The sequence below is a fragment of the Embiotoca jacksoni genome, unplaced genomic scaffold (assembly GCF_022577435.1).
Source record: "Embiotoca jacksoni isolate LCO1_2020_lvr unplaced genomic scaffold, fEmbJac1.0.p SCAF_12, whole genome shotgun sequence".
Taxonomy (NCBI): domain Eukaryota; kingdom Metazoa; phylum Chordata; class Actinopteri; family Embiotocidae; genus Embiotoca; species Embiotoca jacksoni.
Window position 1 is genome coordinate 11333853 of NW_027185252.1, and position 17159 is coordinate 11351011.

Consider the following 17159-nt stretch of genomic DNA (forward strand, 5'->3'; position numbering starts at 1 on the left):
CTTCTACTTTCAGAATGCAGTATAGTCACAAACAACCTCGTCGTCATCCACATAAACCACCCACAGACTCTATAAAAATGGACGTTGCTTCCAGATCTGAAAAGTAAAGCCAATGTATAAGTGCCATAAAGTCTAATATCCCCGAGGAGGGCTAGGGGCTGGTTCTAAAAAAATCTCCGTAGACTCCCATTCAACTTCTCTCATGAAGGTACAAAGTCAGTAAATTTTCTCCCTAAATTCACTCCTGATCAGTATTCTGGTGATCCTTCTGAAAATAATTTAATAACTATATAGATCCCAGGCTTTAAAGAGAGGCATAATTGAGGTAGCGTCTCTGGTTTGATTGACAGGCATGTGGTGCCGTCGGGTCTATGGTATATATTTCGGTATACTTAATTTGACCACAATCACTACCATGTCAAGTGATGCCAAACCTTCTTCTCTTGGCTTGTGGGATATTCTTAGATCTACATGCCATTCATGTATATTTGTTTTCACTCTGAGGTTGTAACTTGCTCATGAACATTAGACTGACAGTTCCCTCACTCTTCTGTTGGCTTTGTTGCACTTCAAGGGCTGGAATATTTCGACGATCGTCCAATAAATGGTGGAAAACCTTTCTTTTGATAAACAAGTTCATTAGTAAGCTCTGGAGTTGATTTTAGTTTGTTTGGAAAGGGCCAGTCTAGCTCCATTCCCCTGTTTCCAGTTTTTATGCCAAGCCATGTCCACTGGCTCCTGGCAGTCGCTTCCTATTTACCATACAGACATGAGTGAGCTGCCAATTTTTCTTCCCAGATATGTCGTCTCCAGAGGCACCTGTCTGCTGGGGAGCACCAGCAGGACCTGTTCCAAGCCCAGCCAGCCATGTTTGTGTCTCAGCATTCTCAGCCACCCACCCAGAGTCTGGTGGAGCTGATTGAGCTCTGTGGTGGAACAGTCTGCAACACCGTGCGGCAGGCAGGTATCTGCATCGGGAAGTACAGCGGCAGGAGGCCAGAGGGAAGCAGGATTCTGTCTGAGCAGTGGGTGCTGGGTAAGACATACTCTGCTAATCTCTGTGATAAATGCTAAAATCTTTTATCATGCCTGTAATGTTTGTTTTTCTCACTTTTTGTGGTTTTATTTCAGACAGCATCACACATCTGAAGCAGCTGTCATATGATAACTACGACCTGGAGTGCTGTCATTGAGTATTTTTTTGGGCTGTGAAGTTTAGTTTTATAAAATTTTTTCCCTGACTGTGTACCCTCATTTCTATCATACAGTGTTCATATTCTGCAGGTTCATCATCTTGCTTTGCTGATGTGTTCAGTGTTCAATATATATAGATATAGATATAGATATAGATATAGATATAGATATCTATATATATTCTGTTTTTAAACACTTTTTGTCCCTGGTTACCAGATAGATAGATATATATATATTTTCTGTTTTTAAACACTTTTTGTCCCTGGTTACCATGGAAACCTGTACCTCTCTGGACAGTCTAATTTTCAACAATGTAATAAGCCACTGTGAAACATGGAAAATTGCCTTTTCATTCTGCATTTGTTTTCATAAAGTAACGACCACTACTCTAACTATTTTACAAGATGATTTTAGACCAACTTTCTGAGCCAGCTCAACACTCTAAGGCAATGTGAATTTGATATCCTCATAAAAACATTTTGTGATGATATTGTTAATAAATACTTTTTTTTTTAAATTTGTATTTGGCTCATTGGTTTTCTTATTGTCTGTCAAACAAACGGTCGTTTAAAATTCAAAGTCATCCGTTAACAACAACACATTTGGTGCAGACACCTTCAGGATCAAATCTTGTATGCCTATATTAATGTAACTATGACTGATTTAAGAAAATAATTAAGATACTGAAGTTACTGCTCTTTTGATAGGAACAACTTAATTCTGGTCAAAACACAGTGGTGAGATAGATCAGTCTGCAGAGTGGGCAGAGTCCAGTCAGCAGGGTCACAGAGTGGCAGGTGACAAATGAACAAGCTGATGTATCACAGCTCTTACTCACACTTGTCATTTACGCAGCAGAGATAGAAAGAAGCATATCTTCTCAAATACTATATGATGCAAGTGTTAAATGTACTAGTGCTAGACTTTAGAATTGTTAGTTTTGTCATATCTATCTTGCTGTTACTATTTATTCAATTAATACATGCAAGGCGTGTAGTATAATAGGTTCTTAAAGTATACAAATTTGAAACAGTCACAACAGCACAGTGATTTCTGAGGCAAATCATGAAACTAATATGTAATATGTTCCAGCCTCTTGATCTTTTGGAGCCAATTAATTTGGCCAAGCCCAGTAAAATAAAGAAGTGTATCAATATTTTACTCCCAAATCAGCAGATTATGACTGATGGCAAACTGGGAAAAACCACACCTCTGTTATCATCCCACACTCAGTCCAATATGCCAAATCATGTAACTCCTTCTCAAAATTTGAACCAATGTAAATAAGTCTTTGAGGCTTATTAACAATACCTGTGTTTTGACATGGTTTAAGGTGAGTAACAACGAATCCTGTACATACTGTAAACATTTTCTGAGTTTAATGTTTAGTGTACATGGTTCCTAACTAATAAATGTAAAAAAAAACCAACAGTACTCCATGCTTTTGCTGTATCCTATGTATAAAAACAGAGAAAGCGAGTGAAGAGTTTGCAGCAAAAAGCGGTCTGGTCCTTTAATAATAGAACCTCTGGAGCTCACGGTGTCTCGTCGCTCATTGGCTGGCCCGCAGCGCGTCGTTCGGCCAATCAGCTTCGTCGATGTTCCACGGTGTCATTACGTAGGGAGGCGTGTGACGTTTGCTGCAAGAAGCTAGTTTGTGAACAGCTAGCAGGATAAAGATGAAGAACTGAGGAAGTAAACAGAATATTTTTCATTTTAGCAACCGGGCTGACTTTTGCGTTAGACTTTATTATCTTTTGCACCTCGGCGAAGACGGTTTATGTCCTGCGTGGCGCTCGGTAAAACTTCCTGGTTTTTGTCAAACCACGTTCAATGGCAGGCTAACTCCGTACAGTCAGTGGACGGGAGTTCTGCTTGAGGTCGTTTTCTGGCTTATTGTCTTGCGATGTTAATACTAATCCGATAACTGCAGTTTTGTTTTGACGCGTTGCAGCATGGGTTCAGAGCTTAAGCCGACTTGGCAAACTGCTTTTTGCACACAAGGTTAAAATTAGCTTTTAGCCGAGTAGCTCCTCTTCTCCTCCTCCTCCTCCTCCTCCTCTTCCTCCTTTTTTCTTGCTGCAGTTTTCGCCACTTTCCTATGTTGACCTGTCAGGGCAGGTGTGCTGAAAGTAGGCCGAGTGTGGTGTGGGACAGATAGGGTCCGCTGAGTGTTAGACCCACCAAATCTACTTCAGGGATTTTTGTTGTTGTTGTTGTTGTTTTTTTGTTAAAGTGGAGCCAGAGGTGAAATCATGCTGCTCTCTTTGGTCGTGCACACCTACTCGCTGCGGTACTGGTTTCCAGCCACGATCATGCTGGGGACGGCCCCGGCTTACCTGCTGTCATGGGGGGCTTGGCGCTTACTTTCGACTGTCCTACCAGCCGGTGTGTATCACAAGTTAGACGACCGGCTGTACTGCATCTACCAGAGCATGGTCCTGTTCTTCTTTGAAAACTACACAGGAGTTGAGGTGAGTGAAGCCTGAGCTGATGTTGATGGTTGTGTTCGCCACGTCCGTGGGGGAGGGGGTGGGGTGGGGGGGTGGAGGGGGCTGGGGGGGGGGGGGGGAGTCTAATAATAGAGATGCAATGACACAGCTGCAAAAAACTCCTGCAGACTTTGAGCTCGTAATTAACTAGACATGCACATCCCACATAGAACTATGCATTTTTTTTTTATTATTATTTTTTCTTTTTGTGCAGGTTTCTGTATTTGTTGAAACTTGAAAAATATACAAATGTACAAAAAAAAAAAAAAAAAAAAAAAAAAAAAAGTTAAGTGGAGCCAGACAACCCGACAGCTGAACAATATGTGGGTGAACCAGTTGCATGGCAAGAAAGTCTACTTTTTTTTTTTTAGCCTGTTGTTGTCACACCCTGTATCTTTGTATTTCTGTATGTAAGGGTGTGTAGAAAAAGAGTGGCGATAGAAAGGATGCTATTAGTGCACGAAATGGATGTAGATTGAAGTGTTGTAAATGAACTCTGGAGTTTATCGAACAGACGCAAATGAGCAGTAATGGTCTGAACTGGAACTAAATCTTGAATGCATTTTAAATATCTAATGAAAGAAATGTCTTATCTGTATGTGTAATGGATTTGCAAACCGCTGATCGTACAGAACATCTATCTTTTTGCTGCCTTGTGTAATATCGTTGACCTGCTTTTAATTCCTTTCTCTGTAGATTGTTATATATGGAGATATACCAAAGAACAAAGAGAACGTGATCTACCTGTCAAATCACCAATGTACAGGTAATGTATTTTGAATACGCAGCTTTAAAAGTGTCCAGTCCGTTGCGACGCGCAGTTAAAATATCGACTCTCTGCTTTCCTTGTAGCTGACTGGATCATTGCAGACATGCTCGCCATCAGGCAGAGTGCTCTTGGTCATGTCAGATACGTCCTTAAAGATGGACTCAAGTGGCTCCCGATTTACGGATGGTATTTCTCTCAGGTAATGCAACTGTGTGAGTATGAGGATGTCATTCTGCAAATGAAAGAAGTGAATGAAATTTGAATTACATTGATCACATTGTCTCATTAGAGGGTCTTTTTCTTTCAGCACGGGGGAATCTACGTGAAACGAAGCGCAAAGTTTAATGAAAAGTCGATGAGTAAGAAGCTCCTTACTCAGACTCGATGTGGTGCACCAGTAAGTAAACTTTAAATGTTCTGAATTTGCCCCTTTTCTACATGCATGTCTGTTCTCTCTTATAAGGGAGAACAGAAAACAAGGCAAGGATTTAAGGGGGCATATTTATAAAACCAGGACTTATTTCCAAATGTTTTTAGATAATTACAAAAGCTTGTAATTAGGTTTTATCCCCGTGCCAAAGTCCATGTGATACTTTTTGGCATCTTTATCTCATGTCATATCTATAAAAAAAAATAACGTGTTTATGAATAAACATACCAACCAAAAAAAAAAAAATACAATTGTAAAGGCGTTTCGTTTAACTACCGTCAATAAATAGTCTTCCATAAATTCATTTTCATTGTACACAGTGTACAATTAGGACTTTGAGATGAATAGATTGTTTCACGAAGACATCTGATGACGGCAGCACCAATGAAATGAACTGGATAATCGGACGTTGCCGTCTGTGTTATTGTGCTGAAAGGGGCTTGTTTCTAATCGCTTTTTGGATTTGACTGTGGGGGATTAGTGTGTTAGTGTGTGTGTGTATGTGTGTGTGTGTGGGTGTGGGTGTGGGTGTGTGTGTGTGGGTGTGGGTGTTTTACGGAAGTGGTCCAAAGGATTGTGAAGTTCAGTGCTGAAAGTGAAAGTAAACATAACCGGTTGTCACCAGTTGTTTGAGTGGAAAAAAAAAAAGAACTGGCTGTTGATACCAGTCATTCAAAAACACATATCATATTTTGTCATATCGTGACATAATGAGCTGCTGCATTGTTTCATTGTGTGCAAATGTAAGTTCGTCTTGTTGAAAAAGCCGTTTCAGCATCAGCATTCACCAGACAAAGTAAAAGACTGACGCTTGTATACATTCATTCAGCACCAGTGTTAAAGTAAATGATCAGAGAGGTGCAGCTTCCTGGTAACTGTTGACCTCAGAGAGGACGGGATGCAAATTACCACCTGATCCGCAGGTTTAGTCTCCCATCAGCAAAAACTTTTTTGTTTCATTTGCGATCCGAACTAAATTGGTACGAAGCAGTGAAAATCAAAGTTTTCTTCGAAACATGACAAATGTAAATGTGAGAACTTCTTTTTTGGCCAGTGCGGAAAGAGCTGCCACTGAAACTTTCATTTCATGTGTTTCTCTCCCCACAGATGTACCTCGTCATCTTCCCAGAAGGAACGCGGTATAATCCAGAGCTCAAGAATGTTATCGCTGACAGTCAGGCTTTTGCTACAAAAGAAGGTAAAGGCAGGCTAGCTGCCATTTACTGCTGTACTGCTGCATACTAATTCAATACAGCCCACTCGGTCTGTAAAACAGCTGACTCGCTACGTTTTGTTGTGTGACTTGTGGTCATTGACCACTGAGCACCAGCTGCATACAGAGTCATAAAACTCTTTATTCCAAAGTTAGTTTTGCAATTTAAATAGGAAATTATTAGAATAGTGTTTCATAAACTAGAAAACTGTCAAAGTTAAAGGCAGAGAAGACAGAAAATAATTTACTGGTAAAATGGCCTCAAAATTGTACTTTTTGGGGACATTTTTGCAAAAGATTTTGTGTTAAAAGTATACAAATAGCGAAAGTCTTTAATACTGCTATACTCGCTATATTAAGATAATATTGTCTTGCCAGAAAGTGGTCACCTTCCACAAAAGCTATTTATTCAATATCCCGCCTCTGCAAAGAATTTTGAGGAAAAATGTTGACCTGCTGTTGGTCCATAAGAGAAGTATATAAAAAAAAAAAAAAAAAAAAAAAAATCACTCAAAGGACTAAAAAGAAATGTCTTTAATGGTTGTTTTTGTACCAAAAAGAACTGAAATACTCTGAATTATATTGTTCTTGTTATTTTAGTACAATGTAACTTTTGGCTTTCACAGCATTTGGCACATCTGCATGATTGTTATGATGCCATTATTCAGTGTAGTGTGCCGGTCAGCTCACAAACTGCATCGATTCTGCGGAGATTAAGACTATCTCTGAGCTACAGCCCTGAATATCACCTTCCCCCATTAATCCAAATAAATCGCTCTGGAAAGCCGACATGTGCACACGACATTATCTGCTATTAGTGAGGTATTAGTGAGCACGGGATGGGGCCACAACCACTGAGGAGCGACAGACTGTGGTGACAGAAACAGACACAAGCATTCACACAGAATTTAAATCATGTGTTTGGGTTGTTTTTTTTTATATATTAATTGAAGGTATTTTCTGTGTGATTTTAGCCATTATTTTGACACTGGACTTTAGAAGGATGACAGGAAATGAGGGAAGAGACGGGGAGAAGGGCGTACAGAGAAGTTTCCCCGGCCGGACTCAAATACGAGAAGCTGTGATTGCACGGCCCGCCAACACAGCAGCGGGTCACACGGGACAGAATTAACATAATTGTACAGGCTGATATGGAAAGCTTAATATTCACACAGTTAATGGATTTGTTACAGCTGCTACATTTGTTTTTACAGGCCTGGCTATTCTGAAGCACACGCTAACACCCAGGATGAAAGCGTCTCACATAGCCATCACGACCATGAAGGGCCACCTGGACGCCGTGTATGACATCACAGTGGCCTACGAGGGAACGCTGAATACCTCTGGTCAAAGAACACCTGCGCCTTCAATGCCAGGTAAGCAGGCACCCGAGCGCTGAAACCCGGGGGGCTCTGGAACGAAATGGAAATTCGACCACGCTGGTCTTACTCAGGGATTCGCATGTGGATCTTTTACGGGTAAAAGAAATACATGCGCCTCTTCCGACTTTACCTTGAATAGGTAGAACTTTAGTAGCGCTTAACATGGCACTTACTGATAGCACTTTGTAGTTTGGCTTTCTTGAGGAAATAGTATTTTCTTGATTCTTGTTGTTCTGGGTTTTGTACCCTCACGGTTGTAAATGCACTTATTGTAAGTCGCCTTGGATAAAAGCGTCAGCTAAATGAAATGTAATGTGATGTGACGCACAACTGGAATATAATAGACACGCTGGAGAAATTCAAGGACACAGCCAACACTTCTTATATCAGGTGCCGCTCCCATTTACACCGGGCAAGGAAATGTGATCGGTATCTGAAGACTTTATGCGGATAAGTTAACGCACACGTTAATTTAAATTCAGCAGAATGCAGTCGGATCATAGGGACCACGTGTGCTCTCAACGTGATTGGACCTCAGCCAGGTGTAAACGCAGTCTGTCCACCTGTAACTGAAAGTGAATAACAGCCATCCGTAACACGGCTTCCTTTGTCCTAGAATGCATCGTGTTTGTTGACAAATCCACCGGCTCTGTTAAAACTAATCTCCACATTGACATTTGATCAGACGTATGTGCAAAGGCTTCGGTTTCATGAAAAGCTAATTCTGGCCGCACAGTTTTGCGCCTGACGACCATGAAGTCCGTTTCTAGTTTGTTTTTATCTCCATTACTTGCTGCTGTTTCACATCCTCAATTGGTCCCGTGGTCTCTATTAGTGCTGCAACCCTATTTTCTCCACCACTGATTGTTCCGTCATCTGTTTTCTCGATTATTCGATTAAACATTTGGTATAAAAACAGAAAATAATGAAAAATCACAATATCCTGGAGCGTAGGGTGAGCTCACCAAATGTCTGAACATATGTTATATTTCATTTTCAGTCACGTAAGATCAAAAAAAGGGAGCAGATTGTCTCACATCAATGTCCAAACTAGAAATTATTGATTTTATTTGACAAAAAAAAATCTAGTCAGTCAAATAATTAACCATTTATTGTTCTGTCTGTCTACTAATGAACTGATCGACTTCATTGTAGCCCTCTTTCATATAAAATATATAACCTAACCATACAACACTCACAACAGTTCACATTTACATTGAGAATTTGCAGTACAACATGCTACAGAGGAACCCATATTTACATTAAGTTAAGGAATTAGAATGACTTTATATGTATATGATAAACAATAAAAATGACATTTAGATGCAAAGTAGTTATCAACAATACAGTTAGGACAAAGGCTAAAATACTTCCTGGATACTGGCCTTTGAGCTATTAAACTATTTCCAATAATATTACATTTTTTTTCAAATTAAAATACCAGTTGTTAATGCAGGAGGTTTTTATAAAAAAAAAAAAAGAAGCAGAAGATACCAGAACAGCAGCTCCAGTCTGCCTCTATCTCGTTAATCAGAGTATCTATAAACACACATTGTATTATTAATCCTGCCACATTGAGTACAACCCCCCCCTTCCTCCTTTCCCTTCTTCCTCCCCCCCCTCCCCCCTCCACCAGTAATTAATCACATAGTAAACATGACCTATTAAGCTTCTTGCCTTCCTGTAAACAGCGTGACTCTGTGTTTTGGAGTCTTTGATTATTCTGTGTTCCCAGTTGTTTGACGAGCGCTATTTGAACGCAAGAATAAAAAAACATCCCGTTTCGGTCGGGAATAAACAGAACAGAGAATGGAAGAGCATTCCTCTCATCACGCACTTCCTGGCCTCATGCGGCGGAGGTGACTCTACCTCCAATATTGAGTTTGATTGTTTTGGGGTTTTTAAAAAAAAAAAAAAAATTAAAAATAAGGTCTTTGTATAAAATGAACTCAGAAATAGAGGTTGAACTTTAAAGCCGCGTTCTCGGTTTATCATCGGGGCGTCTCGTCGATTCAATTATGTATTTAAAAGCCGACGCGAGGTTTTTCTCGAGAGCTCGTCGCAGCTCGTGCAGCTCGCAACGCCGCGGACGCAACGGCCGTCTCCGGTGGACCTCAGACTTCATCGCCGTCCTGTTAACTGCGGTCGGCGACGGAGGTTTAACAGGGATCTGTTTTCTCTCTCCGATCGTCGGCCTTATTGCAACGAGGCGTCGCGCGTCGGGCGATCACGAAGCGGGCCCGTGCTGTGTCTCCCAAGGTCAATTGAAATGCGCGCAGCAGCTGATGGAGGCCGCGCTCTCTCTCGCTGCTGACTTCGATGAAGTTTCCTCTTCGGGCCGCGCTGCCACACTTCCTGACAATATTGCGTGTTGTGGAAACAGGAAGTTGAAGGTCTCCGGGGATACACGTGTAGCCTTGAGCGTTCACACTTGGCTACATTTTTTTATATCCGACCTTCTCGGACACTTTGCTTTTCCTCCTTCACTTATTGCCCCGACCATTTAATTCGGCCAAAGACCCGACGCTGAAAACCTTTATACATATTTACATTAGAAAAAAAAAAAAGAAAAAAAAAATGGACACAGATTTTTAGCTCATTAAATAGTAACGTTTAGTTCAAATGCATTTATTCTTTCATGTCCGATGTTGAATTGGATTGATTTGATGTGATTTCGAGCTGATTTCGTTCTCTGTTCTGTGTCTGCTCTCATTCAACAATCAGTTATGTAACACATACACAGCTTCTTTCTTCTGCTGCTCTTCAGTACCTTTAATCTGAAGGTTGACTCGTTCACCGTCACCTCGGGTTGATTTTAACTGCTTACTTACTGTACGTGCCGTTTTGCTGAAAGCCTTTTCCTGTTTTTGTTTAGTCTCTTTATTATTTTTTTTTTGTTTTTGTGTTCGACAGAATTCCTGTGCAAAGAATGTCCCCGAGTCCACATCCACTTTGACCGTGTGGACATGAAGGAAATTCCTCCAGAGCCAATGTTTTTCCGCAGGTGGCTGCACGATCGGTTCGAAATCAAAGACCGGTGAGTGTTTGGGTGGAGCAATTTATTCTGTTGAAATTGCACGTCATCCAGTCAATATTTTAAAGGCGATTGAGTTTTTTTCTTCTGTGTGCCAGCAGTCTTACACATATGATGCATCTTGGTTTCTGTGTGACCATATGGTTGAGAAAACTGCAAATTAATATGAATTCATTCAGAAAATCTGATTATATGTGGTTCCCCTCAGTGTAGACCAGTGAAATGTAATGAAACTATTGAAAGACTTTTATCACAACTTCTCAGAGTGGAAGTCCAAAACTAAAAACATATTAATTCATATAGTGTGCATTGTAACAGTAGGAGTTTTACTGGCCCATTTTCTGTTTTCACTGGCCCGATCATTTTTACATGATTTTGGTGATTTATTATAATCGGTATGAACAGGGAAGTTCCTGTTGGATCAGTTTTTTTATTATACAAGAACCGTATTTATGATAATAACAATTTAGCGAGTGTGGATGTTATGGACGACCAGAGGCTGAGAGCACAACTCGTAATGCGGTCGTCTTCCCGATGTGGATTCTGGAGAATCATTATGTATTTTATTGGTCGCGTTTCTTAAAAACTATGGCGTCATATTAAACACACTCGCATCACAGACTCTTGACTGGCCAGTCAACTTGTCCTGCATAAACTCTTACTGGTCCCAATCCAGCGGTTTTATATCGGTGCACATCGGACAACATATACGGCAATATATCTGCGATAAGCGTAAAGAGGCTGATGGATGGATAACTCTCTAAAACTTTCCTGCACTTACAGCTTCTCAAAGCTTCTCTTTTTTTTGGTCTTCTTAATACATTAAACTGAATTGCTGTTGAAACTAAAACCTTTTGAATATGCTGTTGAAGTATGTCTGGAAGTTTATGTTGTTGTGACATGTAAAAGTTGTAATCCATTGACGTCAACATTGGCAACAACAGCCAAGCAACACAAATCCTCGATGCGATTTGGGGTGCAGCGTTTGTGCTGCGACCGCTGTTAAAAACCAACTCCCGACGACAACCTTTGTATGACAGATCCCTGCCCCGTCTCGTTCCCGTCTGCCGTTTGTTCTCGCGTCCTCGTGCCTTTTTCAGACAGGATGATTTCCTAAGAGTTATCTGTCTTTTTCAAAGGTTGCTGACTGATTTCTACGAGTCTCGGGATTCAGACAAAAAGGGCAGATTCCCCGGGGAGGGCAAACCTTCTCCGCTGAAGCTCTCAAAAACTATCCCCTCGGTGATGATCCTGGGGGGCCTGACACTGCCGATGCTGCTGACGGAGAGCGGCAGGAAACTGTACTTGAGGACCTGGGTGTGCGGGACGCTGCTGGGCTGGCTGTGGGTGAACGCTTTCCCTTAACAAACGGGCTCGAGGCTGCCAGCCATGAGACGCACAAAAGACTTGGGAGAGACGGTGCCATTTCCCTGTATCCCAACAACACGAGGGTGTGTTGCAGATACAGAGCAGTATCGGAGAGGAGGCTCAGAGATTGACTGTCCCACTGTTGACCGAAGATACTGAGAAACGTTGAGCCTTTTGTGCTACTTGTTCCCGCAAGTTATTTGGATTTGCAGCCTGAAATGATAAGAAAACATGAGTGGGTTTAATGAAAAGTATTATATTTCTCAAAAATACTCCTCGATCTCTATAATACAATAAAAAAAAAATAGCTACATACTTCTCTTTAAAATAAGTCCCCCCTCATCCGATTTAGCATTCGTGCATGCTGTTTGTTCCTTCAGTCATTGGCCAATTTTAAATGATTTTTGAGAACAAAGTGCGCGAAGTACTGTAAAAACGCATTTAATGATCCTGCTCGGCTACTGCATGTAACTGCCGGTAGCTTCCTGATGACGGATCATTAATTATTAAGTGCACTGACTCATCGATATCGGTTATAATGTCTATTTGTTATGCCAAGTCCCATATCAGGAGGATTACACACTTTTCTCTCGTAAATTGATTTACACTGGTACAACACAATAACGGCATACAGGCCTCAAATTAACACGACACCAGCTGCTTTGTTTGCCAGAAATACTCACACTGTCAACACTTTACTTCATGACAATGAATGTAGCCGCAAAAAAAACCCAACGTGTTTCTTCATGATAAAGACACCAATACGAACGCTGATATCCTTACAAAACACAATCTGTTACATATTTTTGAGCCCAATCTTTGTCTGTGAACACTGTCAGAGCTCTCGATGGAGGAGTGTGTGTGTTAAAACTGTTCTACCAGTGTAAAAATAATACTTCAACCTTAAAATGTCAGTCATTGCCAAAATGTGGTGTTTTTTCCACGATGGTCTAATAAGAGTCTGTACGTGTTTTTGTGTTAAGCAATACTTGTTTGATTGCCAGCCCTGATGACAAACGTAATGTCTGGATTAAAATTATTCTAATTTGATTTTTTTTTTAATTTTTTTTTTTTTTTTTTTTTTTTTTTTTATACAGGATTGTTCAGTTTCATAACTTTTATATGCATCTGTTATTTTGAATACGATGTTAGGGTCCACATGAAGGTATCTACCTAACAAACAGCTTACGAAGCCATGTTAATGGTATATCACAGGTTCCTGTGCACTCAAAGCCATGTGTATTATAAACATCAATGTATTGTAAAATGCACTGTATGTCCTTTGTTTTGTTGTTTACTGTGATGAAATCATTGTATTTTCCACGAGTCACTTTACATACGCGCCGCCTCGTCGTCCCCTAGACTTAGGTTTGTTTTCCTCATGTGGACGGTACAAATAATCTCATGGTTTTTACATGTCGCTCCAATACCTCACTTGAATAATCCTTCCTCGTTCTTAAACGACCCTTGTCAGCCATTTTTATAGTCATTTTTTATCCTGACAAGATCAGACTGTGACTCATCAGGAATCTCTGTGTAGACAGTGTTTAAATGCCAACTGTTTTTGGAAACGTGTGCCTTCTCTTTGGAGGAGTCGCTCCTCGGCCGTCTCGCGGAGGGCCACGGTGGCTCTTCTCCGCCGGGTGACTGCACGGAGACCGCTCTGCTGGAGCTGCTGCTGCTCACTGCAGCCTGTGGTCACATTGTCTACAGTTCATAGTGGCTTATTTTTGCTCCAAGAATGCATCGATTTACACTTTTTGAGGACTATTATTAAATGATGAAACCTTCAAATGTGTGTAAGGGATGGAAACGAGTGGGCAGAGTGAAATAAAGTGATTTTCTTTGGGGAGAGTTCCGTTTTCTCTGTTATATTAATGGTGGTGGAAAGTAACCTGGGCACATTTACTCAAGTACTCTATTTGAGCACAAATTTGAGGCGCTTGTACTTTAGTTGAATGTGTCTATTTGATGGTACTTTATATTTCCGCGATCTTTTGAAATACAACACATTTTAATAGACTGAACCAGTGGTTTCCAGCCTTTTTTTTTGCACATATCAGATGTCATAGAGTTTTTAGCTTCACCAAATATTTATTTTATTTCCTTTTAAACTTCTCTCAGGATTGTATTTCAATAAATGTTCAAATGAGCCAATATCTCAACAACAATCCACAATTACTTCCCACAGTAGTCCTGTAAAGAAGAGATGTCTTCAAGGCTTGTTTGTTTTTACATATTCTATAAAAATAAATATTTATATGAAGTTGTAGTTCAATATAAAAGTTGTAATTGGTTTAAACTGTAATATTCTGGCTTAATGAGTTGTGATATTTGCCCACGAGACAGAGTAACTTTATCAAAGAGTCCATGTGCGTGATGTTATACTCGACAATCAAAAATAAAACCGTCACTCGTGTAATTACATTATAAACGGAAACTCCGTGCCTTTACTTTCCCACTTTATCAAACGCACCACAAAACCAATTAGCACATGCGCATTACGGTTTGTGGGAAGCAACGAGGAAGTGTAATCACGGCTTTGGAAGTGCGTGTCTTCCTGCTACTGGTGCTGCCTTGCTCTCTTGTTTGGACTCCAGGTGTGTAAAATCAATCCATACTAACCACACAACTGCACGATGGCCGTCAGATAACATGCAACACCGTCTACTAAATTATTAGGCTGAATGTGCGCGTTCGGCTGCAACCTTCTTCTGCTGTTGTTTCATAGTTGAGTCACCGGAGGGCTCACAGCGACATCTGGAGGTCTGTCAGGTTAATGCAGGAAGATACAAGATTTTAGAACTGAATGACTTTGCTGGAAAGTTAAAGACCAAGTTATTTGTTGGCCTTGAAATGTAATTAGTTTACATCTTAGTTCCTGATGTTTCTACATTCTTTTTAAAGATTTTTTTTTTTTTTTTTTTTTTTTTAAATATGAAGATGAAATAATGTCAAAAAGTCCTCTGCGATAACTGAAATAGGTCACTGTATATTTTATGAAATTTTGTAAATTGCTTGTTTTCTAACATTTAATGTCTCATTTCAACAGGAGTACCAAACACAGCTGACAGCCTGCTCTGTATTTAGTTTCCAGCTTTGCGATGGCGGTGGACTGGATTGGATTTAGCTATGCTGCAGCCATCGCTTTCGGAGGATTCATGGGATACAAGAGAAAAGGTTGATGATTTACTTGAACTCAAAGCTCAAACAAAGATCATTTGTTCAATATTTAACCTGATTATCTCGATGCGTCTTGCGTTTCATCGTAGGCAGTGTCATGTCCATGATGGCTGGTCTGGTTTTTGGTGGATTGTCTTTTTACGGTGCCTTTAATGTCTCCAACGACCCAAAAGACATCAAGGTCTCGCTGTGTGAGTACGACTCACCCCGAGATGCTGTAGTTCAGCAGCTCATACCGTCAGCGAGTTTTGATTAAATGCCCAGCTGGTATTGTGTCTCAATGTTTTCCTTCTTTCAGTTGCCTCTGGGATCCTCTCACTCGTCATGGGACTGAGATACAAGAAATCTGGGAAATTACTGCCTGCGGGTCTGATGGCGGGTCTAAGGTCAGAGTCACTCTGCATGCAGGAAATCAAGGATTGTGAAACTTGCTGATTTTGTCTTTTCTTTTTTTTTAATTGCGGTCTGTTTATTACAGTTTGTTTATGGTGTTTCGCCTCTTACTGCTGATCATGGGGTGACGTGGAGAACCGCACTGACACGGAGAGGGCCCTCCGGCTCTCAACGGACCAACCTCGTTTTAAAGAGCACGTCATCTCGCACACGAAAACGAGTCTTCTGTTGAGCGTTTTTATGATGAGCTCTTGTTAACGTACATCCGTTTTGATAATCTTACATAAATCAAACTGAGTTTTTTTGTATACGTGGCAGTGTTAATCTAAATCTCAAGACATGAGATCAAGTTCTGTGATTCACGTGGGCCGTGTGGGTGCTTAGCAGATGGGGTTTTTCTGTACAGTATACACCATAACGTCAGTATTTTAGGTTGCTAAAATAGCACACTTAGTTAATTATCTTTGAGGGAAAGCAATTAAAGTTCGTATGTTTGTGATTTTTGTACTAAAAGCAAAACTAAATAAATTAATTACAATGATTTTTTTTTTGTGTGTGTGTGTACAAGGTGTGGTGATTGGAAAAAAAAAAGGCAATCGTGATTTGACACAGAACAAAAACAGCAGCTTCATAAATGTTCTCTAAAATAAAGTTTATTTCCTTAACATCTTTACATCAGAGGTCGTACATAATGTGAAACGTTTGATAAATTCCTCTGAATAGATTCTGTTCTTTTTTTTGTAGGATAGTGCAGTATTCACCTCGGTGTAATGGATCCACATGTTGCAAATGTGGTCAGGAGTGTGGTAGATCTTTAACAGAGTTTATGGAAGTGGTAAAGAGGTCATTTTGAACACCTCCAGGACGGTCTTCGAGTAGATTTCATCTGGCTGCGGCTTCCTCTTGCTGCCTGGCTGCAGGAACCTGCTGATGGCAGGAATACGGGTCATCCTGCCCTGGAAAGACTGGAGGGAAACGGCGAGACAACTTTAAACAGGAGTACAGTACGGAGTGTTAACCACGTGATGGGATTTTAGACGCCATGCTTTCTACTTTTTATTATGCTGTATGGCACGCTCTATACAATGTCACTTATACCTTGATGTTGGGAAAATCTGCTAGAATTCCAGTAAATTTCTCCTCCAGCATCAGAGTGCATTCCATCAGCAGCACATCTGCACAGCTGAGTTTACCTCCGACCAGGTACACGGGGCCAGCCAGCGCCTGAGAAGGTTGTTAAAGAGACACGATATCCTCTTTTAGTTCACAGATTTTCAACTCGGTATTTTAGTTTTGCAGGTCGTTTACATCAGCTAACGTTGCCACGGCAGCGATATCGACAGCAGGGAAGTAAATCCCATATACAGTGTGGATCAGCTTTCTACGACAATTTTAAAAAATAAATTTAAAAAAAAAAATCACACAACTGTCAGAAAATCCTAAACAATGAGAAATTGGAGGGTCCAACAATATCTGTAAACACTTTTAATTTTCCTGGGTGTGGGGTACCCCACTAATATGATATTTGATGGAACTCATTGCTATTATTTCCAGTACAGTGGACTATTGTCCTTCCCAGCACACAGGTACTGTGGCCACCCAGGAGCAAGCACCCACAACTCATAGAGCCCTGTAGTAGAATAGTGGTGAAAACACCATCCGCTTTCTTCATCAATCCTACTGTGAACTCTCAAGTGAGGA

The 17159-nt window shown here is 40.6% G+C and overlaps 4 protein-coding genes across 5 annotated transcripts in view; 3 read left to right on the forward strand and 1 right to left on the reverse strand.

The window, feature by feature from the left end:
• mcph1 (microcephalin 1) overlaps positions 1 to 1709 on the forward strand; it is a 29037-nt gene extending 27328 nt beyond the window's left edge. The window contains exons 14-15 of the mRNA XM_069144799.1: positions 799 to 1036; positions 1132 to 1709. Of these exons, the coding sequence (XP_069000900.1) occupies positions 799 to 1036; positions 1132 to 1193 (300 nt within the window). The 3' untranslated portion in view covers positions 1194 to 1709. The remainder of the gene's footprint in view (positions 1 to 798; positions 1037 to 1131) is intronic.
• Positions 1710 to 2829: 1120 nt separating this feature from the next.
• agpat5 (1-acylglycerol-3-phosphate O-acyltransferase 5 (lysophosphatidic acid acyltransferase, epsilon)) lies at positions 2830 to 13732 on the forward strand. The gene is made up of 8 exons (XM_069144802.1): positions 2830 to 3668; positions 4383 to 4452; positions 4539 to 4654; positions 4763 to 4852; positions 5993 to 6083; positions 7313 to 7474; positions 10394 to 10517; positions 11654 to 13732. The coding sequence occupies exons 1-8, from the start codon at positions 3450 to 3452 to the stop codon at positions 11877 to 11879; spliced, it is 1098 nt and encodes a 365-aa protein (XP_069000903.1). The 5' UTR covers positions 2830 to 3449; the 3' UTR covers positions 11880 to 13732.
• A 659-nt stretch (positions 13733 to 14391) lies between these two features.
• On the forward strand, positions 14392 to 15999 carry tmem14a (transmembrane protein 14A). 2 transcript variants are annotated; one of them, XM_069144804.1, is made up of 5 exons: positions 14392 to 14482; positions 14935 to 15062; positions 15155 to 15256; positions 15364 to 15451; positions 15544 to 15999. In XM_069144804.1, exons 2-5 carry the CDS (start codon positions 14987 to 14989, stop codon positions 15584 to 15586), a joined length of 309 nt encoding a protein of 102 aa, XP_069000905.1. In that variant the 5' UTR covers positions 14392 to 14482; positions 14935 to 14986; the 3' UTR covers positions 15587 to 15999. The 2 variants fall into 2 exon arrangements, with proteins under 2 accessions (XP_069000905.1, XP_069000906.1); XM_069144805.1 differs by having other exon boundaries at positions 14397 to 14482; positions 14973 to 15062.
• A 94-nt stretch (positions 16000 to 16093) lies between these two features.
• LOC138195424 (glutathione S-transferase A4-like) overlaps positions 16094 to 17159 on the reverse strand; it is a 3782-nt gene continuing 2716 nt past the window's right edge. Inside the window, exons 6-7 of the mRNA XM_069144803.1 lie at positions 16557 to 16682; positions 16094 to 16423 (exon numbers count right to left, since the gene is read on the reverse strand). Coding sequence (XP_069000904.1) covers positions 16283 to 16423; positions 16557 to 16682 — 267 coding nt within the window. The 3' untranslated portion in view covers positions 16094 to 16282. The remainder of the gene's footprint in view (positions 16424 to 16556; positions 16683 to 17159) is intronic.